The following is a 26,804-nucleotide window of genomic DNA, read 5'->3' on the forward strand; positions in this document are numbered from 1 at the left end:
CAAACAGTTCTATTTTTGTTTCATCAGACCAGAGGACATTTCTCCAAAAAGTACGATCTTTGTCCCCATGTGCAGTTGCAAACCGTAGTCTGGCTTTTTTACGGCGGTTTTGGAGCAGTGGCTTCTTCCTTGCTGAGCGGCCTTTCAGGTTATGTCGATATAGGACTCGTTTTACTATGGTTATAGATACTTTTGTACCGGTTTCCTCCAGCATCTTCACAAGGTCCTTTGCTGTTGTTCTGGGATTGGCACTTTTCGCACCAAAGTACGTTCATCTCTAGGAGACAGAACACGTCTCCTTCCTGAGTGGTATGACAGCTGTGTGGTCCCATGGTGTTTATACTTGCGTACTATTGTTTGTACAGATCAACATGGTACCTTCAGTTGTTTGGAAATTGCTCAAAAGGATGAACCAGACTTGTGGAGGTCTACAATTTATTTTCTGAGGTCTTGGCTGATTTGATTTTCCCATGAGGTCAAGCAAAGAGGCACTGACTTTGAAGGTAGGCCTTGAAATACATCCACAGGTACACCTCCAATTGACTCAAATGAGGTCAATTAGCCTATGAGAAGCTTCTAAAGCCATGACATCATTTTCTGGAATTTTACAGGCTGTTTAAAGGCACTGTCAACTTAGTGTATGTAAACTTCTGACCCACTGGAATTGTGATACAAGTGAAATAATCTGTCTGCAAACAATTGTTAGAAAAATGTGTCACGCACATAGTAAACGTAAACGTACTAACCGACTTGACAAAAATATAGTTTAAGAAATTTGTGGAGTGGTTGAAAAATGAGTTTTAATGTCTCCAACCTAAGTGTATGTAAACTTCCGACTTCAACTGTATGTATGTATATATGAGAGAGAACAGGTGTTCAAGTTAGTAGACAAAATGCAAAAGGCACTAAATGTACTACATTCCAGTTAAGACATCAAAAAGAAGCACAGGACACAGAGAAATTAAATCATATAGTGCATGTGGTCTTTGATACGCAGGACATAGTGCATGTTTTGCAACATAAGATATTATATAAACAAGCACCAAATTACACATGCTAATATCGCTACTCAACAACTACTACACAAATATACTAATACTGCACAAGCACGAGGCCGCAAGATAAGCGCCAGCATTTGATTCATTTTTAGGAATGTAGACTAACAATTACTTTTGCAGGACTAGTGGATGAGGCAGCTTTGGAAAACAGGAATGACACCTCCTCTAGCTCTCGTGTGATCAGAAGCATTTTGTCAACTGCAAAAATATACAGTTAAAAACACTAAAGCGCTACCCACTGGGCACAGATGTCACGTCAACATCTATTCCACATTGGTTCAATGTAATTTCATTGATTCAACCAGTGCCCCCAGTGGGTAAAGAATTAAAGGATTTTTAAGACGTGACAGTGTGAAGTATAGCATCAAGACAGAGCACCAGCCATGCTTTTTCAAACTAGTTGACAAAAATGACACAATATCAAATTGGAATTCTGAAACACATAATTGATTATTTTGTTAAAACACCAAGAGATACTACCATTGACCAGAAAGGAATGAATTACAGTAACAAGCTCTAGATCTTACATAGTTAACTATCCATATATGTTGGTTGGGGTAAGACTACTGCATTCTAATATGGAAGGGATTAATACAGCATTTGAACTGATTATTAATGCATCGCTTCAATCAAACATGATTGAGAGTGAGTCATTGGAACAGAAACATTTGGCTTTTTAACGTAAAATAAGACTTGGAATGTCAACTTTTTTTATATTAAAGCACAGTGATATATCAAAGTAGTTTTGTTAACGGAAGATATTTGGTCCATTGCTTCTGAAAGACGGAAGAGAAGATTTGATGATATTATCTCTCTCACATGATCACGTCAAACCTACATAATCTAAAACGGATGTTAAAACTAAAATGTGTCAAACGTGGTTATTGCCATGATTAGTTGTGGTTAGTTAATAAATTACATGCAAACAGTGTATACATTTCTGTACAATAAAAACAATGTAAAAAATATAAATTTGTTTTGTATCATTGTTTCAGCTGAACAGTTCAGTTTCGAACCCAGTGGCAGGCAGTGTTTTAGTCATAGATATAACAATGCAATGTTAAATTCTACAGCACAATAAACAAACTGTACACTGAAGTAATTTCACCAAGAAGCTTTCCATGGCTGTGTACCAGAGTGATATTATATGGTGTTAACGTGATTGTTACCTTGTAAACATGTATACATGATTAGATGAAGGTAGCATGATTGCAGCCAAAACGGCAATGTATTTCAGGTATCCTATTCTATATCCAAACCCTATGTCTAAACCGTCAATTTAACATCCAAAATGTTGGACTGAGATGATTGTTAACATGTTATTAACCTGTATTGTAAAAAAACGACTTGAACCTATGTATTTTACAGTTACTAAGCATGCAGTTAATGTATTAAGTGTTTCTCTAATCTCTGTGTTGTATTGAAAGCATTGGTAGCATACATTTTGTATCACACACATGAACATGCAATATATGCTTTCAGCAGACAAGGGTTTTTATGAGACAAAAAAAAAAAAAAGCATTCTAAACCGCATCAATCCCCCCCCTGTATTTAAACATTCCCCACCCACCCCAAAGCAGCGAGCGATGGTGGCCTTTCCCTTTTCGTCTCCAGTTCTCCCCCCACCCCCGTTTCAGTTTTTCCTTATGTCAGCGTAGACCACTGGCTCCATCTTGTGGAATGAGTTGGGGTTCTTGGTGCCCGAGTGATCCAACTGGGCGTATATCACCGGCCCCTGTTGTGATGAGCGGATGGATGGGTGGGGAGATATGGCAAAGGGGAAGAAGGAAAACAGTGTTAGTAACCATACTTGTTTCACTGGTTTAACTGTCAAGTTCAAATGGTCGTGGGAAACGTAAACAGCTGTGGGATTTAAGTGGGGACAACTGCAGATAACAATGCTAAATAACAAAGACATATCAAAGCAGTGTTGTTAATGGAAGATATTTGGCCCATTGCTTCTGAATGAAGCCAGATAAAGATAAAAGCCTGTAACAATGCCAGATTGTTGCGCAAAAGAAAACATGTTTTTTCTCCCATCTAGCACAGCTTGGGACTACATCTGGGCTGTGTGAGTGTGTAGAAGAGGGCGCCATTTTCTTCTTGTTATCTTCAGGGTGTCATTTCTACCGACCACTGGGATCAAAGAATCACACACACAAAAAACTCAAAACATAGATAGGGTGAAAAACAACACACATACAACGGCCAAGTACAGTACAGCTTCATGTTTTGACTGACAGAGAAATGTGGTGGCGTTATCCTAGCCACCACAGATCTGACCTAACACGTCTCTTAATGTAATGAGTGAGAGGCACATTTCAAGACTGTCCCTCACAAGATCAACAAACTAAACCAGTCGACCGCAAACAAAAGACTCTCAGACACACAAAGATTAAAGGTTCTCCTTTTCCTAGACATAGGCCTACAATAGTGTTTGATAACGTCATCAGAGGACTCCCATGAACTTTCATAAGCAATGCATGACACCTTCATAGGCACTACATGAACATCTATACATGCTTATGTTACCAACAGCAGCTTTGCAAAACAGGATGTTGTGACACTCCAGCCAGTTGTTGACATAAGCATTTAGGGCTTAACCAGAATAATAGTGATCTCACGCATGACGTCATTCAGTGGTCACCAATCCTGGTCTTGGAGAGCTACAGGATGTGTAGATTTTTGTTTCAGTCCAGCACCAAAACACCTGATTCCATTCATCAAGGTCTTGATGATTTGTTGGATCAGGTGGGTCACTTCTGGGCTAGAACAAAAGCCTGCTCCAGGCCCAGGGTTGGTGACCACTGATTCAGAGAGTCTGTAGAGCAAGGGTATCCGCCTCCAGTACTTGATGGCAGCAATGTCTATGGGTCTCTCCCTTAGACTTAAAGGGACATTACACTCCAATGCTTGTCAGATGTTTTCAGACCTCAAAAGTTGTCTAACATCTAGATGAGTCAACATCCCATGCCATTGGTTTTGCAGATCCAGCTATCCTTCAACCCCAAATGGATGGGAAAGATAAGTACCGCAAATCTGGAACTTTAATGGCAATTATTTTTTCATTGATTTTGGTTAGAGGCATATAGCTGGACCTACACAACAGATTGTCTGGGACATAGACTAATCTCAACGTTAGACTACTTTCGGGGGTGAAAAATGTGACAAACTTGAATTTGAGTCTAATGGCCCTTTAAATGGATATTGGCAATGAGGCTCTTTATCTACTTCCCCAGAGTCAGATGAACTTGTGGATACCATGTTATGTATCTGTGTCCAGTATGAAGGAAGTTAGAGGTAGTTCCGTGAGCCAATGCTAACTAGCATTAGCGCAATGACTGAAAGTCTATGTGTATCTGTTAGTATGCTAGGGAGTGTGTCAACCTGGGTCTCATTCAGTAGGTTGAAAAGTCAACATTTTGTTACAATGTTCCCATTCCGAACACAACCCTGATTTCCAAAATCAGAAAGATGAAAAACTAAAAGGTAGACAACCAGACACTAAAGCCATCAAAGAGATCAGCTTGAAATCCTGTTCCAGCGTTTCCCAAAATCAGTCCTCGGGACCCCAAGGGGTGCACGTTTTGTTTTTTGCCCCAACCACACAACTGATTCAAATGATCTAAATTTGATGATTAGTTGACTATTTGAATCAGCTGTGGACGGAGTTTGGGAAACCCTGGCCTGTTGTAGTAGCTAGGTACTAGTCTGTTTTTGTTCTCTTGTCAACTACTTATGGAATAGTCATGCAAAATGTTGACTTGACAATGACAGCAATGGAGTTGGCAGGAGCACAAATAGATCTGGGAAAAGGCTAATGCTGTTGTGCATCTCAGCTCTAGTTAATTATTAGATCTCTCTTCCCCTGTTCGTGTCCCCTGGGAGACAGTGGGTGTGGATGGTTGGTTTGAGTCACTCACTGTAGCGCCTACCTGGACCGGGGCGGAGGGGCTGCTACACCTGGAGCCCTCCAAGCTGGATTCGTGCTTCTTCCCCCCCGGGCGTGTGGCGTGGGAGCTCACACTCGCCACTGAAGTGCAGCTAGATTTTGCACCGGGGGAGGGGTTTACGAATCGGAGGTTTGTTTTGTGCAGTTCAGGAAGCGTTGGCGCACAGAGAAATGGGCGACATGGACACATACAGTAAGACACAGGAGAAGACATGGTAGACAGATACAAATGCAAATGAGAGATGGGCAGATTCCACATGAGTTATGCTGCACATTTTGAGATGACTGCTCCAAGTGGCTGGGAGGAGAGGTTGGCAGGAGTGACATACATGGGCAGAGGCACTGTACTGGAAGATTAACAAGGCATGGATCTGTATGGGAACAAGGAGCTGATGCTTATAAATACAGTTGATCAGTTACTGCAGCTTTCCAAAAAACTAAGAAACAGCATTAACGTAACAAAAAAACACTGACTTAAAAACAGTTACTATATCTAATAGACTGTGTGACAATCAATTGGTCAATAAGAGAAGAAATAAAGTGGATTAGGGAAAAACAACATTCTCCACCCCAATAAGATAACGATGTGATCACCCACTTGAAAGATTAGTGTTGTATGTTAGTCATACCAATGTCAATCAGTGGTCCAATAAACTCACATATTTTTTGGTCTCTTGGTTGTTTAACATTTTTATAAAAAGTAATATTGTCAATGTAATACTATCTTATATTGTTCTTGTACATAACTGTTCTGTACTTCAGTCATGTATTTGATGTTTTATGCAACAGTAAATGGGGATCCTAATAAACTAAACTGAAGCGCAAACATGGCACTCTCCGGAAGCAAAATGTTGCCGCTGGTCAATAGTAGCGTACTATATAATAGGGTCCGGAGCCTGCTGGTTTCCATTCTACCTGATAATTAAATGAGTACCTCATTCAAAGTGAACAATGAAAAAAATGTAGTGGAATTGGCTTCAAAGTCCAGAGTTGAGTTTGAGGGATAGAGGATCAGGTCCCCCCTGTAATATTACTTATTGTTGTCTAAATGTAAAAACTGATCCTAGACTAGCTATCTTACTCAAGACACTTTATGAATTAGGGCCAAGGTCTCCAAAATATAAATGAATAGATTTTTAAAAATGTGATAGAAATTCAACTTAAAACTGTTAGCATTTAGTTTGTGCGATTTTAAGAGCATGTGTCCAGTGACTTCATAAAGTATTCTCACCCCTTGACTTTTGCCAAATTTGGATGTGTTAAAGCCTGAATTTAACATTGATTAAATTGAGATTGTGTCACTGGCCTACACATAATACCCCATGCCAAAGTGGAATTGTGAAATGTCTTGAGTCAATAAGTATTTTACCCTTTGTTAAAGCAAGCCTAAATAAGTCCAGGAGTAAACATTAGCTTATTGAGTCATAATAAGTTGCATGGAAACCGTGTTTAACTAATTTTTGACTGCATGCCTCATCTCTATACCCTCTACCCCACACATACTGATCATTTTAAGGTCCCTCAGCTGAGCTGTACATTTCAAACACAGATTCAACGACAAAGACCAGGGAGGATTTCCCCCCAAAATTATTTCAACATGCAACCTGTTTGCAATCGGGCACTAAAGTAAAACTGCAAAAATGAAATTAACTTTATGTCCTGAACACGAAGTGTTCTTTTTTGGGCAAATCCAACACATCACTGATTAACTCTTCAAATGTTGTATCAGGGTGGTGGCTGCATCATGTTATGGATATGCTTGTCATCAACAAGGACTTGGGAGTTTTTTGGGATAAAAAGAAAACAGAATAGCTAACCACAGGCAAAATCCTAGAGGAAGACCTGGTTTAGTGTACTTTCCAACAGACACTGGGAAACAAATTCACTTTTCAGATGGACAAAAACCTAAATCACAAGACCAAATACAGTTGAAGTCAGAAATTTACATATACCTTAGTTTTTCACAATTCCTGACATTTCATCCAAGTAACAATTCCCTGTTTTAGGTCAGTTAGGATCACCACTTTATTTTAAGATTGTGAAATGTCAGAATAATAGTAGAGAATTATTTATTTCAGCTTTTATGTCTTTCATCAAATCGAATTTTATTTGTCACATACACATGGTTAACAGATGTTAATGCGAGTGTAGCGAAATGCTTGTGCTTCTAGTTCCGACAATGCAGTAATAACCAACGAGTAATCTAAATAACAATTCCAAAACTACTACCTTATACACACAAGTGTAAAGGGATAAAGAAAATGTACATTAAGATATGTGAATGAGTGATGGTACAGAACGGCATAGGCAAGATGCAGTAGATGGTATCGAGTACAGTATATACATATGAGATGAGTATGTAAACGAAGTGGCATAGTTTAAAGTGGCTAGTGATACATGTATTACATAAAGATGCAGTAGATGATATAGAGTACAGTATATACGTAGACATATGAGATGAATAATGTAGGGTATGTAAACATTATATTAGGTAGCATTGTTTAAAGTGGCTAGTGATATATTTTACATCAATTCCCATTATTAAAGTGGCTGGAGTTGAGTCAGTGTGTTGGCAGCAGCCACTCAATGTTAGTGGTGGCTGTTTAACAGTCTGTTGGCCTTGAGATAGAAGCTGTTTTTCAGTCTCTCGGTCCCAGCTTTGATGCACCTGTACTGACCTCGCCTTCTGGATGATAGCGGGGTGAACAGGCAGTGGCTCGGGTGGTTGTTGTCCTTGATGATCTTTATGGCCTTCCTGTGACATCGGGTGGTGTAGGTGTCCTGGAGGGCAGGTAGTTTGCCCTCGGTGATGCGTTGTGCGGACCTCACTACCCTCTGGAGAGCCTTACGGTTGTGGGCGGAGCAGTTGCCGTACCAGGCGGTGATACAGCCCGACAGGATGCTCTCGATTGTGCATCTGTAGAAGTTTGTGAGTGCTTTTGGTGACAAGCCGAATTTCTTCAGCCTCCTGAGGTTGAAGAGGCGCTGCTGCGCCTTCTTCACGATGCTGTCTGTGTGGGTGGACCAATTCAGTTTGTCTGTGATGTGTACGCCGAGGAACTTAAAACTTACTACCCTCTCCACTACTGTTCCATCGATGTGGATAGGGGGGTGTTCCCTCTGCTGTTTCCTTAAGTCCACAATCATCTCCTTAGTTTTGTTGACGTTGAGTGTGAGGTTATTTTCCTGACACCACACTCCGAGGGCCCTCACCTCCTCCCTGTAGGCCGTCTCGTCGTTGTTGGTAATTAAGCCTACCACTGTTGTGTCGTCTGCAAACTTGATGATTGAGTTGGAGGCGTGCGTGGCCACGCAGTCGTGGGTGAACAGGGAGTACAGGAGAGGGCTCAGAACGCACCCTTGTGGGGCCCCAGTGTTGAGGATCAGCGGGGTGGAGATGTTGTTACCTACCCTCACCACCTGGGGGCGGCCCGTCAGGAAGTCCAGTACCCAGTTGCACAGGGCGGGCTCGAGACCCTGTAGGCTGTAGTCGATGAACAGCGTTCTCACATAGGTATTCCTCTTGTCCAGATGGGTTAGGACAGTGTGCAGTGTGGTTGAGATTGCATCGTCTGTGGACCTATTTGGGCGGTGAGCAAATTGGAGTGGGTCTAGGGTGTCAGGTAGGGTGGAGGTGATATGGTCCTTGACTAGTCTCTCAAAGCACTTCATGATGACGGAAGTGAGTGCTACGGGGCGGTAGTCGTTTAGCTCAGTTACCTTAGCTTTCTTGGGAACAGGAACAATGGTGGCCCTCTTGAAGCATGTGGGAACAGCAGACTGGGATAGGGATTGATTGAATATGTCTGTAAACACACCAGCCAGCTGGTCTGCGCATGCTCTGAGGGCGCGGCTGGGGATGCCGTCTGGGCCTGCAGCCTTGCGAGGGTTAACACGTTTAAATGTTTTACTCACCTCGGCTGCAGTGAAGGAAAGTCTGCATGTTTTGGTTGCGGGCCGTGTCAGTGGCACTGTATTGTCCTCAAAGCGGGCAAAAAAGTTATTTAGTCTGCCTGGGAGAAAGGCATCCTGGTCCGTGACTGGGCTGGTTTTCTTTTTGTAATCCGTGATTGACTGTAGACCCTGCCACATACCTCGTGTCTGAGCCGTTGAATTGCGATTCTACTTTGTCTCTATATTGACGCTTAGCTTGGTTGATTGCCTTGCGGAGGGAATAGCTACACTGTATTCGGTCATGTTTCCGATCACCTTGCCCTGACTAAAAGCAGTGGTTTGCGCTTTCAGTTTCACGCGAATGCTGCCATCAATCCACGGTTTCTGGTTTGGGAATGTTTTAATCGTTGCTATGGGAACGACATCTTCAACACACGTTCTAATGAACTCGCTCACCGAATCAGCGTATTCGTCAATGTTGTTGTTTGACGCAATGCGAAACATATCCCAGTCCACGTGATGGAAGCAGTCTTAGAGTGTGGAATCAGATTGGTCGGACCAGCGTTGAACAGACCTCAGCGCGGGAGCTTCTTGTTTTAGTTTCTGTTTGTAGGCAGGGAGCAACAAAATGGCGTCGTGGTCAGCTTTTCCGAAAGGAGAGCGGGAGAGGGCCTTATATGCGTTGCGGAAGTTAGAATAGCAATGATCCAAAGTTTTTCCAGCCCTGGTTGCACAATCAATATGCTGATACAATTTAGGGAGTCTCGTTTTCAGATTAGCCTTGTTAAAATCTCCAGCTACAATGAATACAGCCTCAGGATATGTGGATTCCAGTTTGCAAAGAGTCAAATAAAGTTTGTTCAGAGTCATCGATGTGTCTGCTTGGGGGGGAATATATACGGCTGTGATTATAATCGAAGAGAATTCCCTTGGTAGATAATGCGGTCGACATTTGATTGTGAGGAATTCTAAATCAGGTGAACAGAAGGACTTGAGTTCCTGTATGTTGTGACCACACCACGTCTCGTTAACCATAAAGCATACGCCCCCGCCCCTCTTCTTACCAGAAAGATGTTCGTTTCTGTCGGCGCGATGCGTGGAGAAACCAGCTGGCTGCACCGACTCCGATAGCGTCTCTCCAGTGAGCCATGTTTCCGTGAAGCAAAGAACGTTACAGTCTCTGATGTCCCTCTGGAATGCTACCCTTGCTCGGATTTCATCAACCTTGTTGTCAAGAGACTGGACATTGGCGAGAAGTATGCTAGGGAGTGGTGCGCGATGTGCCCGTCTCCGGAGTCTGACCAGAAGACCGCTTAGTTTCCCTCTTTTACAAAGTCGTTTTTTTGGGTCGCCGGCTGGGATCCATTCCGTTGTCCTGGGTGAAAGGCAGAACACAGGATCCGCTTCGCGAAAATCATATTCTTGGTCGTACTGATGGTGAGTTGACGCTGCTCTTATATTCAGTAGTTCTTCTCGACTGTATGTAATGAAACCTAAGATGACCTGGGGTACCAATGTAAGAAATAACACGTAAAAATTTTTTTTTTTTTTAAACTGCATAGTTTCCTAGGAACGCGAAGCAAGGCGGCCGGCCATCTCTGTCGGCGCCGGAAGTTCACTGGGTCAGAAGTTTACATACACTCAATAAGTATTTGGTAGCATTGCCTTTAAATTATTTAACTTGGGTCAAACGTTTTGGGTAGCCTTCCACAATAAGTTGGGTGAATTTTGGCCCATTCCTCCTGACAGAGCTGGTGTAACTGAGTCAGGTTTGTAGGCCTCCTTGCTCGCACACGCTTTTTCAGTTCTGCCCACAAATTTTCTATAGGATTGAGGTCAGGGCTTTGTGATGGCCACTCCAATACCTTGACATTTGGAAGACCCATTTGTGACCAAGCTTTAAACTTCCTGACTGATGTCTTGAGATGTTGCTTTAATATATGCACATCATTTTCCATCCTCATGATGCCATCTATTTTGTGAAGTGCACCAGTCCCTCCTGCAGCAAAGCACCCCCACAACATGATGCTGCCAACCTCCCATGCTTCCGAGTTGGGATGGTGTTCTTGGGCTTGCAAGCCTCCCCCTTTTTCCTCCAAACATAACGATGGTCATTATGGCCAAACAGTTCTATTTTTGTTTTGTTCTATTTTTTGTTTCGCCAAAAAGTACAAACATTGTCCCCATGTGCAGTTGCAAACCGTAGTCTGGCTTTTTTTATGACGATTTTAGAGCAGTGGTTTCTTCCTTGTTGAGCGACCATTTCTCCAGCATCTTCACAAGGTCCGTTGCTGTTGTTCTGGGATTGGCACTTTTCGCACCAAAGTACGTTCATCTCTAGGAGACAGAACACGTCTCCTTCCTGAGTGGTATGACAGCTGTGTGGTCCCATGGTGTTTATACTTGCGTACTATTGTTTGTACAGATCAATGTGGTACCTTCCGTCGTTTGGAAATTGCTCCCAAGGATGAACCAGACTTGTGGAGGTCAACCATTTATTTTCTGAGGTCTTGGCTGATTTCTTTGAATTTTCCCATAATGTCAAGCAAAGAGGCACTGAGTTTGAAGGTAGGCCTTGAAATACATCCACAGGTACACCTCCAATTGACTCAAATGATGTCAATTAGCCTATCAGAAGCTTCTAACGCCGTGACATCATTTTCTGGAATTTTCCAAGCTATTTAAAAGGCACAGTCAACTTAGTGTATATGTAAACTTCTGACCCACTGGAATTGTGATGCAGTGAATTATAAGTGAAATAATCTGTCTGTAAACAATTGTTGCGAAAATTACTTGTGTCATGCACAAAGTAGATGTCCAAACCAAATTGCCAAAACTATAGTTTGTTAACAAGAAATTTGTGGAGTGGTTGAAAAACAAGTTAATGACTGCAACCTAAGTGTATGTGAACTTCCGACTTCAACTGTATATACTGGAGTTGCTTACCAAGAGGACATTGAATGCTCCTGAGTGGCCTATTTACAGTTTTGGATTAAAAATGGCAAATCTTGAATATGGCTGTCTAGCTATGATCAACAACCAACTTGATATTTTAAGAATTTTAAAAAGAATGTGCAAATATTGTACAATCCAGGTGTGCAAAGCTCTTAAAGACCCAGAAAAACTCAGCTGTAATCCCAGCCAAAGAAGATTCTAACATGTTTTGATGTGAATACTTATGTAAATTTTATTGAACAAATTTGCAAACATGTCTAAAAACATGTTTTCACTTTGCATTATGGGGTATTGTGTGTAGATGTGTGAGAAATAGGGCTGTTCACTACAAAAAAACAATTGTTCAACCGAGTCTGTTCTCTTGACCAATTGATTGGTCAAAATTTTTAAGAGTATTTTTCCATATATAGACACGCCCTATGTTTGAATATAATCAACTATATGTAGACTACTGAGCTTTTCTGATGCTTTAAGCACTGCGATTAAAAATACGGACACACAAATTACTAAAGAGGGTAGCAGAGATTAATATAGCCTGTTCCCGACCCGACGCTTCTGAAGTTGCCGGTAATAGGCTGTTGGAAACCTTTTCCATTTGGGAAGTAAATCGGACCATTTCTACTGATCTGCGTGTCAGTTATGATTTTCATATGCACATTTTCATGTTACAGTTTAATTTATAATAAAGTCTTCATATCTCAAAATCAATGTCATGTGGTTAATCAAAATTCTATCTAAATGACAATACAAATCTAAAAGTAACTTCTATTGCCAGCATGTAAAAACAGCCTACATAAAGCCAACAAATAAAAACATTGCAGCCTGCAGCTATAAAATATCACGATAAAAATAAATACCCTATAAATCACATTGGCTTCGCATGGCCTGTCTGCAAGGAACTTGAAACATTGTATCAACTATTAACCTTGTCCGGCCAAATGCTCATGCTAGCAAACTTGCAACATAGAAAATATTCTGGGCCCTCACTCCAGTGATCTCGGGACAGACACAGATGTAGGCTATTTGAGCAAAGGATAAGTAATCAGGTAGGCCTATTTTATGACGTTTCCACCGGATCAAAGCATTACATTTTTGTGGTTATTGCATTGCAAGGGAGATAGCTGGAAAGATTTTTCAAATAGGCTACATTGAGGAAATAGTGTCAGCTCCACAGTGATGGTGAGTTAAGATAATCAGAAATCCCAAAATGGGCACATCCCAAAATGGGCACATTTATAAGCCTACATTTGTGCGCAGGCCAGGTAGCCTAGGCCTACTTCTATGCGTAATCAGGTGTGTCTCCTTACTCAAGATCGACAGGAGCACTCCAAACAAAAGACAATTAATAAATTGACAACTCGTAAATTGTCACGTCCTGACCATAGAAAGCCTGTATTTTCTATGGTAGAGTAGGTCAGGGCGTGACTAGGGGTTTCAGTCTAGTTTATTATTTCTAGATTGGGGTTTGTGTATGACTCCCAATTAGAAGCAGCTGGTAATCGTTGTCTCTAATTGGGGATCATACTTAAGTTGCATTTTTCCACCTGTGGGTTATGGGATTTTGTTTATGTTTAGTTGCCTGTTAGCACTGCATTGTTAGTCACGTTTCGTTTATTCTTTATTGTTTTGTTTTTTTCTAAGTTTCACTGTCTAAATAAATATGTGAAACTCTACATACGCTGCGCCATGGTCCGTCTATACTAACGAACATAACATAAATGAAATAAACCAAGTTTAGCCTAGGTTGTGCGCTCTGCAAACAATGTGTTCACTCCTACAATTACAACGGTAAACCAGTAATAATAATAATAAATTGAATGCATTAACAGAAACTAACGTACCCAAACACAGTGTAGATGAGAAATTGAGAATTTATGATAAATGTACTACTGGTAATACTGGTGTGCCATCCGAGGCCTCCACAATGGATTAGTCCATTAAGACAGGCATGAATCAGACAGGTGTCTCATGTCCCATAACTGCTTTTACATATACTTTTGTAAAATTTTGCACGCCCAATTTTTCAGTTTTTGATTTGTTAAAAAAGTTTGAAATATCCAATAAATGTCGTTCCACTTCATGATTGTGTCCCAATTGTTGTTGATTCTTCACAAAAAAATACAGTTTTATATCTTTATGTTTGAAGTCTGAAATGTGGCAAAAGGTCGCAAAGTTCAAGGGGGCCGAATACTTTCGCAAGGCACTGTATTTGCTACTGCTCGACTAAAATGTATCTTGGTCGACCAAACCATCGACCAGTTGACTAAATGGGGTCAGCCCTAGTAAGAAACCCCCCAATTTAATCCATTTTGAATTCAGGCTGTAACACAACAAATGTGGAATAAGTCAAGGGGTATGAATATTTTCTGAAGGCAATGTATATTGTTCAGGAGGTAGCGTTAGAGGAAACAGGAGAGCCATATGACAGTGAAACAGAAGAGGAAGGGGTTAGTGGTCAGTAATGGATGAGTGACATGTGAGTGGCAGACAACGACATGAACGTTAGATGACAAGCCAAGCTTAACGGCGCACCTATTTTAAAAAAATCCGTCACTGTGGGCATTGACAGACAGATCTTGGAAAGCAACATCTCTGGTCTTTTGACGTGTGACATCGTTGTCAATTGAGACACTCTCGAATTGAGTCTAGAAGATGGATAGTTTTTTTAACACTGCAATCAAAACTATATGTTTGACTATAATGTGATATGAAAAAAAATATCACACCTTGGTGTTTTATACCCATTAAATCATTGCATCTATCTTAAGGGTGTTTTCATAATTGTACTATTCCGTTAGTCAGCACCCCTACTTATTTGGGTGTGCGTCAAATCATGCTTAATATTAGGCCTAGGTCAAGAAAAACCTTGTAACTAATCATGTGCTCAGAGCGAAGAGAGAGCAGTGTCTACGCTTGGCATTTAGCCACCCTCTAAACATCTTCTTGTCGGAGATAGCATGACTTCCTCCACTCAGGTCTCTAATGGTAAATGGAGCACCCATTTGAGCAAAGCAGATCTGACACCTACTAGGTCAGTAAGTAATTCATCATGGTTATAGGGCATTTACAAGTACCGCTGGAACAGTCTAATCCCACATAGCCAACACACACACTGGAAAATCCAGTCGCGTCTTTGAGTTTTAATGAATATATAATAATAACAACAACATATGCCATTAAGCAGGCGCTTTTATCCAAAGCGACTTACAGTCAAGCTCGCATACATTTTCTTACGTAGTGGTGGTCCCGGGAATCTAACCCGCTATCCTGACGTTGCAAGCTCCATGCTCTACCATTGAACGTTATTTCCAACACAAAATGTTTTCATAGAAAACATGTTATTTTCTATTCCAAGAGAGAGGACACATGCGACAATCGCAGCCATTGTAACTCAACCCCCATAACCCATGCAGTGGAGTTAGGGCTAAGTGTTAAGGTCTGATGACTAAGAACGTTAGTGTGTGTGTGTCAGTTGGTGACTCAGAGACATGCCAGGGGGGAGGTCAGAAAGAAGAGAGATTCAGGCAGGCCCCACAACCAAAGAGGCCATGAAAACATTTGTTGAAAGTAGAGCTACATTCACTGCAAGGGTTTCTTTCAGAAAAAGACAACTATGAACATCTGATACGTAATTTCTGAGATGCAGTTCCTTTTGATTGACCTCATCAAGAGCCATTAACTGCATGCAGTAAACTGGTTTTTGACAGAGCCGAGAAGTCTTTGCACACAAAACATATCACAACGATAGAACGGTTTCCGGCGTGATTTCATTTGTTTCATCAAATATTTTATATTGCATTTATTGATGCCCCCTAAAATACTCTACAGATACTGATGGTCAAGTGTAATGATTGATACTGACTAAAGTCCAGATATTAAAGTTATCTACTACCCTGATGGTTATACAAGGGAGGATGTCTTACCCTTCGTATTCATGACTGGTTTGATGCCTCTTGATGATCAGGCAGGTAACAACAGCGATGAGAATGAGCCCGATGACAGCGCCACACACGGCGCTCACTATGACAGCCGTGCTGTTCTGAGGGAGAGACTCTGCAAAACAAGGTAACGTAAGCATTGAAAGATAATTGTAATGTTGTATGACAAAGTCACAGCTGTGCCAATACTGCCAGTTCAATGTTTGAGGCATTATATCAGTGTTAAAATGCATGTATGAGTGTTTCTTAACCCCTGGTTATTAAGATATTGTTAATCGCTCAGTTGGCAGTTTTTATTCCAAGTCATCCTTCAATGTGAGAGAGCATGGTCACTTCCTACTGAAAATTGACTTGAGTGTTGCTGTACTGTTGTGAATCCATTTGCAAGTTTACCTTTGATGACGACTTTGAGCTGTGTCTGAGCGGCGGTGACAGATATGTCAGGCGGGTTAATCACGGCACACGAGTAGGTGCCGTTGTCGTTGAACTGCGCCTCAATTAAATGGACAGAGGCATCTTTTTTGTTCAGATCTCCCGCCCATTTCACCCTGTCTTTGAATTGAGCCACGCTCCCTGGGTAGTGCTTGCCAGAAGTGTAATAGAAAATCTAAAAAATAAAAAAATAAGACATTAGAAAAAAAACAATATAAGAATGACTTAAGAGAAAATACACTGCTCAAAAAAATAAAGGGAACACTAAAAAAACACATCCTAGATCTGAATGAATGAAATATTCTTATTAAATACTTTTTTCTTTACATAGTTGAATGTGCTGACAACAAAAATCACACAAAACTTATCAATGGAAATCAAATTGATCAACCCATGGAAGTCTGGATTTGGAGTCACACTCAAAATTAAAGTGGAAAACCACACTACAGGCTGATCCAACTTTGATGTCATGTCCTTAAAACAAGTCAAAATGAGGGTCAGTAGTGTGTGTGGCCTCCACGTGCCTGTATGACCTCCCTACAACGCCTGGGCATGCTCCTGATGAGGTGGCGGATGGTCTCCTGAGGGATCTCCTCCCAGACCTTGACTAAAGCATCCGCCAACTCCTGGACAGTCTGTGGTGCAACGTGGCGTTGGTGGATGGAGCGAGACATGATGTCCCAGATGTGCTCAATTGGATTCAGGTCTGGGGAACGGGCGGGCCAGTCCATAGCAGCAATGCCTTCTTCTTGCAGGAACTGCTGACACACTCCAGCCACATGAGGTCTAGCATTGTCTTGCATTAGGAGGAACCCAGGGCCAACCGCACCAGAATATGGTCTCACAAGGGGTCTGAGGATCTCATCTCGGTACCTAATAGCAGTCAGGCTACCTCTGGCGAGCACATGGAGGGCTGTGCGGCCCCCCAAAGAAATGCCACCCCACACCATAACTGACCCTCCGCTAAACCGGTCATGCTGGAGGATGTTGCAGGCAGCAGAACGTTCTCTACGGCGTCTCCAGACTGTCACGTCTGTTACATGTGCTCAGTGTGAACCTGCTTTCATCTGTGAAGAGCACAGGGCGCCAGTGGCGAAATTGCCAATCTTGGTGTTCTCTGGCAAATTAAAAACGTCCTGCACGGTGTTGGGCTGTAAGCACAACCCCCACCTGTGGACATCAGGCCCTCATACCACCCTCATGGAGTCTGTTTCTGACCGTTTGAGCAGACACATGCACATTTGTGGCCTGCTGGAGGTCATGTTGCAGTGCTCTGGCAGTGCTCCTCCTGCTACTACTTGCACAAAAGCGGAGGTAGCAGTCCTGCTGCTGGGTTGTTGCCCTCCTACGGCCTCCTCCACGTCTCCTGATGTACTGACCTGTCTCCTGGTAGCGCCTCCATGCTCTGGACACTACGCTGACAGACACAGCAAACCTTCTTGCCACAGCTCGCATTGATGTGCCATCCTGGATGAGCTGCACTACCTGAGCCACTTGTGTGGGTTGTAGACTCCGTCTCATGCTACCACTAGAGTAAAAGCACCGCCAGCATTCAAAAGTGACCAAAACATCAGCCAGGAAGCATAGGAACTGAGAAGTGGTCTGTGGTCCCCACCTGCAGAACCACTCCTTTATTGGGGGTGTCTTGCTAATTGCCTATAATTTCCACCTGTTGTCTATTCCATTTGCACAACAGCATGTGAAATTTATTGTCAATCAGTGTTGCTTCCTAAGTGGACAGTTTGATTTCACAGAAGTGTGATTGACTTGGAGTTACATTATGTTGTTTAAGTGTTCCCTTTATTTTTTTGAGCAGTGTATATCGTTGAAGAATTGCACACAATGTCAGAGTCCGAAATGGCACCCTATTCCCCTTATAGTGCACTACTTTTGACGGTGCCCATGGGGCTCTGGTCAGAAGTATTATACTAGGCTATATAGGGAATAGTGTGCCATTTGGGACATAGTCATTGGCTAAGGACTCATAACAGAAATGGGAAAGACAAGCAAACAGGTTTAACCATTGTAAGCTTATGGCTTACCTACATCACTGGGCACTTTTGCCAAGCAACAGCAAATCTTCCCCTGATACTCTGTATTATGTTTGCATCTGCTACTGTACCAAACTGTGATGGCGGATTTTGTTTAGCGTGTACATGACAGGCGGATATCCTCAATAGTCAATTTGTTTAAAAGATGGGAGGGACAGATAGCTGTGTGGACTAGTGTGGGTGTCGGTGACTCCCTCTCCAACTGAACACTGTTACGAGGCCGAATACAAGTGCATCATTACGTGCAAGATGAGCCAGCTAGCTAGATCTCTAGGGGAGGGAAATGGGAATAGGGGTAAAAGTTCTGCTTCTTCCTGCCATTTCCATACAAATCCCAGCAATGCAAAAAATACATTGCCTTCAGTAATTATTCACACCTGACTTTTTCCAAATTTTGTTGTGTTAAATTAAAAATGTGATTTTTCTTTTTTTTGTTAACAATCTACACAAAATACTCTGTAATGTCAAAGTGGAAGAAACATTTTTCTTTACAAATGTTAGAATTTGTGAAGTATTCAAACCTGTAAGTAAGTAAGTATATATATATTTTTTAACATTTATTTTATCACCTATGGCAGCAATTACAGCTGTGAGTCTTTCTGGGTATGCCTCTAAGAACTTTGCACACCTGGATTGTACAATATTTGCACATTACACTTTCAATTCTTCAAGCTCTGTCAAGTTGGTTGTTAATCATAGTTCGAAAGCCATTTTCAAGTCTTGCCATAGATTTTCAAGCCGATTAGGTCAAAACTGTAACTAGGCCACTCAGGAACATTATGCAATCTTGGTAAGCATCTCCAGTGGCCTTGTGTTTTCAGTTATTGTTCTGCTGAAAGGTGAATGTCTCCCAGTGTTTGTTGGAAAGCAGACAACCAGGATTTTGCCTGTGCTTAGCTCTATTACATTTATTTTTATCCAACAAAAAAAACTCCCTAGTCCTTGCCAATGACAAGCATACCCATAACATGATGCAGCCACCACAATGCATGAACATATGAAGAGAGGAACTCAGTGATGTGTTTTCCCCAAACAACGCTTTGTATTCAGGACATTCAGTTAATTTCTTAGACACATTTTTAGCAATTTTACTTTAGTGCTTTATTGAAAACAGGGTGGATGTTTTGGATATTTTAAAATCTGTACAGGTGTCCTTTTCCCTCTGTCGATCAACTGTTGTTGATCCATCCTCAGCTCTCTTATGACAACCATTAAACTCTAAAAGTTTTAAAGACACCATTGGCCTAATGGTGAAATTCCTGAGCGGTTTCTTTCCTTTCCGGCAACTGAGATAGGAAGGACACCTGTATCTTTGTAGTGACGGGGTGTATTGATACACCATCCAAAGAGTTATTGATAACTTCACCATGCTCAAAGGGATATTCCAGGTCTGCTTTTTTATTTTACCCATCTACCGGCTACGAATGTTTATTGAATTGTTTTATTTCTGCCTTTTCTATTCCAGACATTCTGAAATTCACTAAAGCATATCATGTATGTAACTTGTGAGGCTTTGGACAACCTCCCTGGTCTTTGTGGTTGAATCTATGTTAGAAATTCACTGCTCAACCTTACAGATAATTGCATGTGGGGTACAGAGATGAGGTAGTCATTCAAAAAATCATGTTAAACACTGTTATTGCACAGAGTGAGTCCATGCAACTTATGTGACTTGTTAAGCAAATGTTTGCTCCTGAACTTATTTAGGCTTGTCATAACAAAGGGGTTGAATACTTAGTGACTCAAAACATTTCAGCTTTTCATTTTAATTCATTTGTAAAATAATACCAAAAAACTTAATTCCACTTTGACATTATCGAGTATTGTGTGTGTGTGGTCCAGTGACAAAATCTCAATTGAATACAATCAAGTTTAAAATATATGACTTTCAAAATACAGAAATACAAAAAGTTGTATATCTTTTAAACTTTATTGCTGACATGAAACACATTTGGGACTATTTCAACAACAGACTAATGAAACAAATACCAAATGATTGTTTTTGGGTTAAGTTGGGAGAAACATGAACTGGAAGGAGGCAGATGGTCAGGAAGAAGTTGCCTATAACATAACGCAACCCTCCTCAGGCTAATGTCCTTCCATTGGACCAGTCACAAACACACGCACACATACTCCCTAGGTCTTTTCTGTGGCAGTGGGCCTAGTAAGAGGAAAAATGTTGTGCTCAAACATTCCTCGTGGAAGATCTGAGAGAAACTTAATGGGAGTTGTTCATAGACCCAGAGAAAGTAATCACTCACGGAAACAGCGCTTCCGGGGTCGGATCCCGTTGGACGAAACGACCAGGTGACTGTGGCTGCGCTGCTGATCACTTCCCTGGACTTGAAGGAACACTTGAGGATCCCCGTGGTGCCATTCTCAACCAGCACCTCCGCCGGGGCATACAACTCTATGGCCGCTGTTAGATTTGTACCTGTTGATAAAGAACCAACATTTAGTTTGTTGCTTAATGTATTGAAAATTGAAAAGCCGGGAGGGCATTGGGGCTATATAATAGAGGTCGACTGATTATGATTTTTCAACACCGATACTGATTATTGGAGGACTAAAAAAAAGCCGATACCGATTAAAATCAGCCAATTTTATTTATTTATTTGTAATAATGACAATTACAACAATACTGAATGAACACTTATTTTAACTTAATATAATACATCAATAAAATCAATCTAGCCTCAAAAATAATGAAACCTGTTCAATTTGGTTTAAATAATGCAAAAACAAAGTGTTGGAGAAGAAAGTAAAAGTGCAACATGTGCCATGTAAAAAAACTAATGTTTAAGTTCCTTGCTCAGAACATATGAAAGCTGGTGGTTCCTTTAAACATGAGTCTTCAATATTCCCAGGTAAGAAGTTTTAGGTTATAGTTATTATAGGAATTACAGGACTATTTCCCTCTATCCCATTTGTATTTCATATACCTTTGACTATTGGATGTTCTTATAGGCACTTTAGTATTGCCAGTGTAACAGTATAGCTTCCGTCCCTCTCCTCGCCCCTACCTGGGCTCGAACCAGGGACACATCGACAACAGCCACCCTTGAAACATCGTTACCATCGCTCCACAAAAGCCTCTGCAAGGGGAACAACTACTTCAAGGTCTCAGAGCGAGTGACGTCGCCGATTGAAACGCTATTAGCACGCACCCCGCTAACTAGCTAGCCATCTCACATCGGTCACACCCGCCTAATCTCGGGAGTTGATAGGCTTAAAGTCATAAACAGCTCAATGCTTGAAGCACAGCGAAGAGCTGCTGGCAAACGCACAAAAGTGCTGTTTGAATGAATGCTTACGAGCCTGCAGCTGCCTACCACCGCTCAGTCAGACTGCTCTATCAAATCATAGACTTAACATAACACACACAAATACGAGCCTTGGGTCATTAATATGGTCAAATCCAGAAACTATCATTTCGAAAAAACAAAATATTTATTATTTCAGTGAAAGGAATTGTTCCATATTTTATCTAACGAGTGCCATCCATAAATCTAAATATTCCTGTTACATTGCACAACCTTCAATGTTGTCATAATTACGTAAAATTCTGGCAAATTAGTTTGCAACGAGCCAGACGGCCCAAACTGTTGCATACACCCTGACTATGCGTGCAATGAACGCAAGAGAAGTGACACAATTTCCCTAGTTTAATATTGCCTGCTAACCTGGATTTCTTTTAACTAAATATGCAGGTTTAAAAATATACACTTCTGTGTATTGATTTTAAGAAAGGCACTGATGTTTATGGCAACGATTGTGCTTTTTTCGCAAATGCGCTTTTGTTAAATCATCCCCCGTTTGGCGAAGTTGGCTGTCTTTGTTAGGAAGAAAGTCTTCACACAGTTCGCAACGAGCCAGCTGGCCCAAACTGCTGCATACACCCTGACTATGCGTGCACAGAACGCAAGAGATGTGACACAATTTCCCTAGGCAATATTAACTAAATATGCAGGTTTAAAAATATATACACTTGTGTATTGATTTTAAGAAAGGCGTTGATGTTTATGGTTAGGTACACATTGGTGCAACGACAGTGCTATTTTCACGAATGCGCTTGTAAAATCACCAGTTTGGCGAAGTACACTATGATTCAATGATAAATTAACAGGCACCGCATCGATTATATGCAACGCAGGACAAGCTAGATAAACTAGTAATATCATCAACCATGTGTAGTTAACTAGTGATTATGTTAAGATTGATTGTTTTTTATAAGATACGTTTAATGCTAGCTAGCACCTTACCTTGGCCCCTTGCTGCACTCGCATAACAGGTAGTCAGCCTGCCACGCAGTCTCCTCGTGGAGTGCAATGTAATCGGCCATGATCGGTGTCAAAAAATGCAGATTACAATTGTTATGAAAATTTGAAATTGGCCCTAATTATTAGGCCATTCCGATGAATCGGTCGACCTCTACTATATAGGCACTTAAATGTATAGCTTACATCAAAGCCTTGATACTTTATAGTTTCTAGGCTTAAGACATGTTCAGCTATCAGAAAATAAGGAAAGCCACATTTCCAATGAAATCAAATTTTATTGGTCAAATACACATGGTCAGCAGAAGTTATTGCGAGTGTAGCGAAATGCTTGTGCTTCTCGTTCCGACAGTGCTGTAATCTAACAATTCCACAACAACTACCTAATACACACAAATCTAAGTAAAAGGGATGGAATAAGAATATATACATATAAATACATGGATGAGCGATGACTGAGCGGCATAGGCAAGATGCAATAGAGGGTATAAAATACAGTATATACATAAGAGAAGAGTAATGTAAGATATGTAAACATTATTAAAGTGACCATTGATCCATTTATTAAAGTGGCCAATGATTTCAAGTCTGTATGTAGGCAGCAGCCTCTGTGTTAGTGATGGTTGTTTAACAGTCTGATGGCCCTGAAATAGAAGCAATTTTTCGGTCTCTCGGTCCCAGCTTTGAGGCACCTGTACTGACCTTGCCTTATGGATGGTAGCGGGGTGTACAGGCAGTGGCTCAGGTGGTTGTTATCCTTGATGATCTTTTTGGCCTTCCTGTGGCATCGGGTGCTGTAGGTGTCCTGGAGGGCAGGTAGTTTGCCCCCGGTGATGTGTTGCGCAGAACACACCACTTTCTGGAGAGCATTGTGGTTGTGGGTGGTGCAGTTATCGTACCAGGCCGGTGATACAGCCCAACAGGATGCTCTCGATTGTGCATCTGTAGAAGTTTGTGAGGGTTTTGGGTGACAAGCCAAATTTCTTCAGCCTCCTGAGGTTGAAGAGGCGCCATTACGCCTTCATCACACTGTCTGTGTGGGTGGACCATTTCAGTTTGTCCATGATGTGTACGCCGAGGAACTTAAAACTTTCCACCTTCTCCACTGCGGTCCCGTTGATGTGGATAGGGGGGTGTTCCCTCTGCGGTTTCATGAAGTCCACAATCATCTCCTTTGTTTTGTTGACATTGAGTGAGAGGTTATTTTCCTGACACCACACTCCGAGGGCCCTCACCTCCTCCCTGTAGGTGGTCTTGTCGTTGTTGCTTATCAAGCCCACTACTGTTGTGTCGTCTGCAAACTTGATGATTGAGTTGGAGGCGTGCATTGCGAAACGCAGTCATGGGTGAACAGAGAGTACAGGAGGGGACTGACCCCTTGTGGGGTCCCAGTGTTGAGGATCAGCTAAGATGTTGTTTCCTTCCTTCACCAGGTATGGCGATGGCGATTGCATTGTCTGTGGACCTATTGGGGCGGTAAGCAAATTGAAGTGGGTCTAGGGTGGCAGGTAAGGTGGAGGTAATATGATCTTTGAATAGTCTCAAAGCACTTCATGATGACAGAAGTGAGTGCTACGGGGCAATAGTCAGTAAGTTCAGTTATCCTTGCCTTCTTGGGTACAGGAACAATGGTGGCAAACAGCAGACTGGGATAGGGAGAGATTGAATATGTCCGTAAACACACCAGCCAGCTTGTCTGCGCATGCTCTGAGGACGCGGCTAGGGATGGCGAGGGTTAACACTTTTAAACATCTTACTCACGTCGGCCATGGAGAAGAAGAGGCCCCAGTCCTTGGTTGTGGGCCACGTCGATGGCACTGTATTATACTCAGTGGGCAAAGAAGGTGTTTAGTTTATCTGGAATCAAGACATCGGTGTCCGTGACTGGTTTTCTTTTTGTAGTCCGTGACTGCCTGTAGACCCTGCCACATACATATCGTGTCTGAGGAGGGCCTTGTATGCATTGCGGAAGTTAGAGTAGCAGTGATCCAGTGTATTGCTCGCATGAGTGCTACAATCAATATGCTGATAGAATTTAGGTAGCCTTGTTCTCAAATCTGCTTTGTTAAATTCCCCGGCTACAATAAATGCAGCCTCAGGATATATGGTTTCAAGTTTGCATCAAGTCCAGTGAAGTTCCTTGAGGGCTGTTGTGGTATCGTCTTGAGGGAGGATATGACTGTGACAATAACCAACGAGAATTCTCTTTGGAAATAATATGGTCGACATTTGATTATGAGGATTTCTAGGTCAGGTGAACAAATGGACATCAGTTAGTTCCTGTGTGTTGTTACGATTCGTGAGTCGTTAATCATGAAGCATACACCCCCGCCCTTCTTCCCAGAGAGATGTTTATTTCTGTTGGCGCGACATTTGCTTCTTAATCTATGTTGTTAACTAGATTGGCATAGGTAAAATCGGGTTGGTCATCAGAGTTCTGTACCTATTTGGCAACATCTTCTCCATTTATAAAGAGCCAGGTCAGGGAGGAAGGCATGCAGTGTGACAAAAACATGCTGACAGCATAGAATGCAATAATAAAACAGGTGGACCCTTTCCCTTAAAGCCTTTGAATTTCAACCCAACACAGACTGGGAAAGCAACACACAAATGGAAACCAAGTCCATTGGAAGCAATATTATTGTTGTATCTCAAAAGTGTAGTAGACCACAAATGATGCGCTACAATAATCACGTCTCAGATTTTATAACTTCTTATAAAAAATTAAATGAGCTAGGTAAAATATGTTTAACTTGCTGTCCACAGACTATGAATCCGTCATATTTAGCCAATAAGTTGGTCAATTCTTACACATCATGACAAAACAATAGATTCAGAAATGTTTAGTTAATTACATGAACAACACGTGACACGTTTCACAACAACAGGCGCTTCCTCGCGTCTCTGTATTTTGATATTATTTGGTTTTATGTTAGGTAGCTAGGTTAGCATTCCTAGCTAGCTACCAACAAACTAAGCTAACCAGACCCTAAGTCAAGAATGTAACTAGCTAGCTAACTGGCACTCTATAGTTCATAGATACATTACACACACCTTGATTTGAAATACGACTATCGTAGCAAGTCACGCACAACTAGCTAACTATCGTCTATTTAGCTAGCCAGTTAACTAATGCATAATTTGCTAGCGGCTAGTTAGCATGCAAACTACTATAGCTACTGGCTAGCTAACAACTATAGCGATCATGTTATTAGCTTCTTTTAAAAGGTATACAGTAAGTTACTTACCGAAAAAGAGACATAACGTTATTCCATATAGTAAAACACAATTGCACGCGAGGTTTCTCCTCCTTAGCTCCATAATTTAGAACGCATCAATATCTCCCCCTCCCTGTTTTTTGGTCCAACATTAGCCAACGTTCAGCTGCTCAAAGCACCCTCCTCCTGTGTGTAAAAAAACACAGGAAAACGCACTAGCATGACTGGAAAGACGATGACATATAATGTGCACTCGATTTATCTCACGCGGAGCACCAGACGGTAAAGTTGCTTTAAAATCCCATGCACCAAAGTGGAAACACCACATTCGCACGTGATCTGAAGTAAATAGAGTTCACCTTCTCCCACATTGATTATTGGCAGTAATCTCAGTTCCAATGATGAAACTATGTAATCATTAATTAATTACAGTTAAAGAAAATCAAGTTCGAGAACATGGAAGAAGTTCGACATTACATCATTTTCCTGACGTGTTAAATGAAATCTCTGATAAAATTGCCATCCTGTGGGGACAAATGCAGTTTTCAGTGGCCTCAACAAGCCTGCAGCGATCGAGGCACCTCTGGAATCTTACATAGATTTGCAATATACTGTATATGCAGTGGCGATTTTAGCATGTAAATCATGGTGGCGCAAACTCAAAGCTACTACACAACACTAAACAAATCAATAATTGCACTATAACGGTAACAAACCGTTAGCCACTGATTCCTTCCAAACCACTCATTGTTGAATTTTCGATTTCAAACTTTTTGTGTAATGTTTATGTACCATGATACATTTCAAACGTGCTGAACAAATCGTTATATTGACAACGTCCATCCTAGCTCACTAATTTCTTAATCGAAATTACAGATTGTCTCTTATCCGCTCATCGTTCGCTTATTCCATAGTTTGAACATCTCCATTGTCAGTAGAAACTACATTTGTTTATGGGAGTCCGCCATATTAGCTATGTTTGGGGAAAAAAAGGCTGTAAATGAGGCTGAATTAACTGGTACTTGTCAC

General features: G+C 41.5%; 1 protein-coding gene across 3 annotated transcripts; it reads right to left on the bottom strand.

Annotated features, from left to right (window-relative positions):
- Positions 1-961: 961 nt before the first annotated feature.
- Positions 962-26,367, bottom strand: mpzl1l (myelin protein zero-like 1 like). Of its 3 annotated transcripts, none has more exons than XM_021617631.3 (6): positions 25,806-26,357; positions 20,542-20,714; positions 16,191-16,404; positions 15,783-15,912; positions 4,994-5,102; positions 962-2,793 (listed from the first exon to the last, which is right to left on the bottom strand). In XM_021617631.3, exons 1-6 carry the CDS (start codon positions 25,876-25,878, stop codon positions 2,692-2,694), a joined length of 801 nt encoding a protein of 266 aa, XP_021473306.1. In that variant the 5' UTR covers positions 25,879-26,357; the 3' UTR covers positions 962-2,691. The 3 variants fall into 3 exon arrangements, with proteins under 3 accessions (XP_021473306.1, XP_021473305.1, XP_090042175.1); XM_021617630.3 differs by having other exon boundaries at positions 4,982-5,102; positions 25,806-26,345; XM_090186049.1 differs by lacking the exon at positions 4,994-5,102 and having other exon boundaries at positions 25,806-26,367.
- Positions 26,368-26,804: the final 437 nt, after the last annotated feature.

The sequence above is a fragment of the Oncorhynchus mykiss genome, chromosome 10, assembly GCF_057628025.1.
Source record: "Oncorhynchus mykiss isolate SJ-2025 chromosome 10, ASM5762802v1, whole genome shotgun sequence".
NCBI classification, from domain to species: Eukaryota; Metazoa; Chordata; class Actinopteri; order Salmoniformes; family Salmonidae; genus Oncorhynchus; species Oncorhynchus mykiss.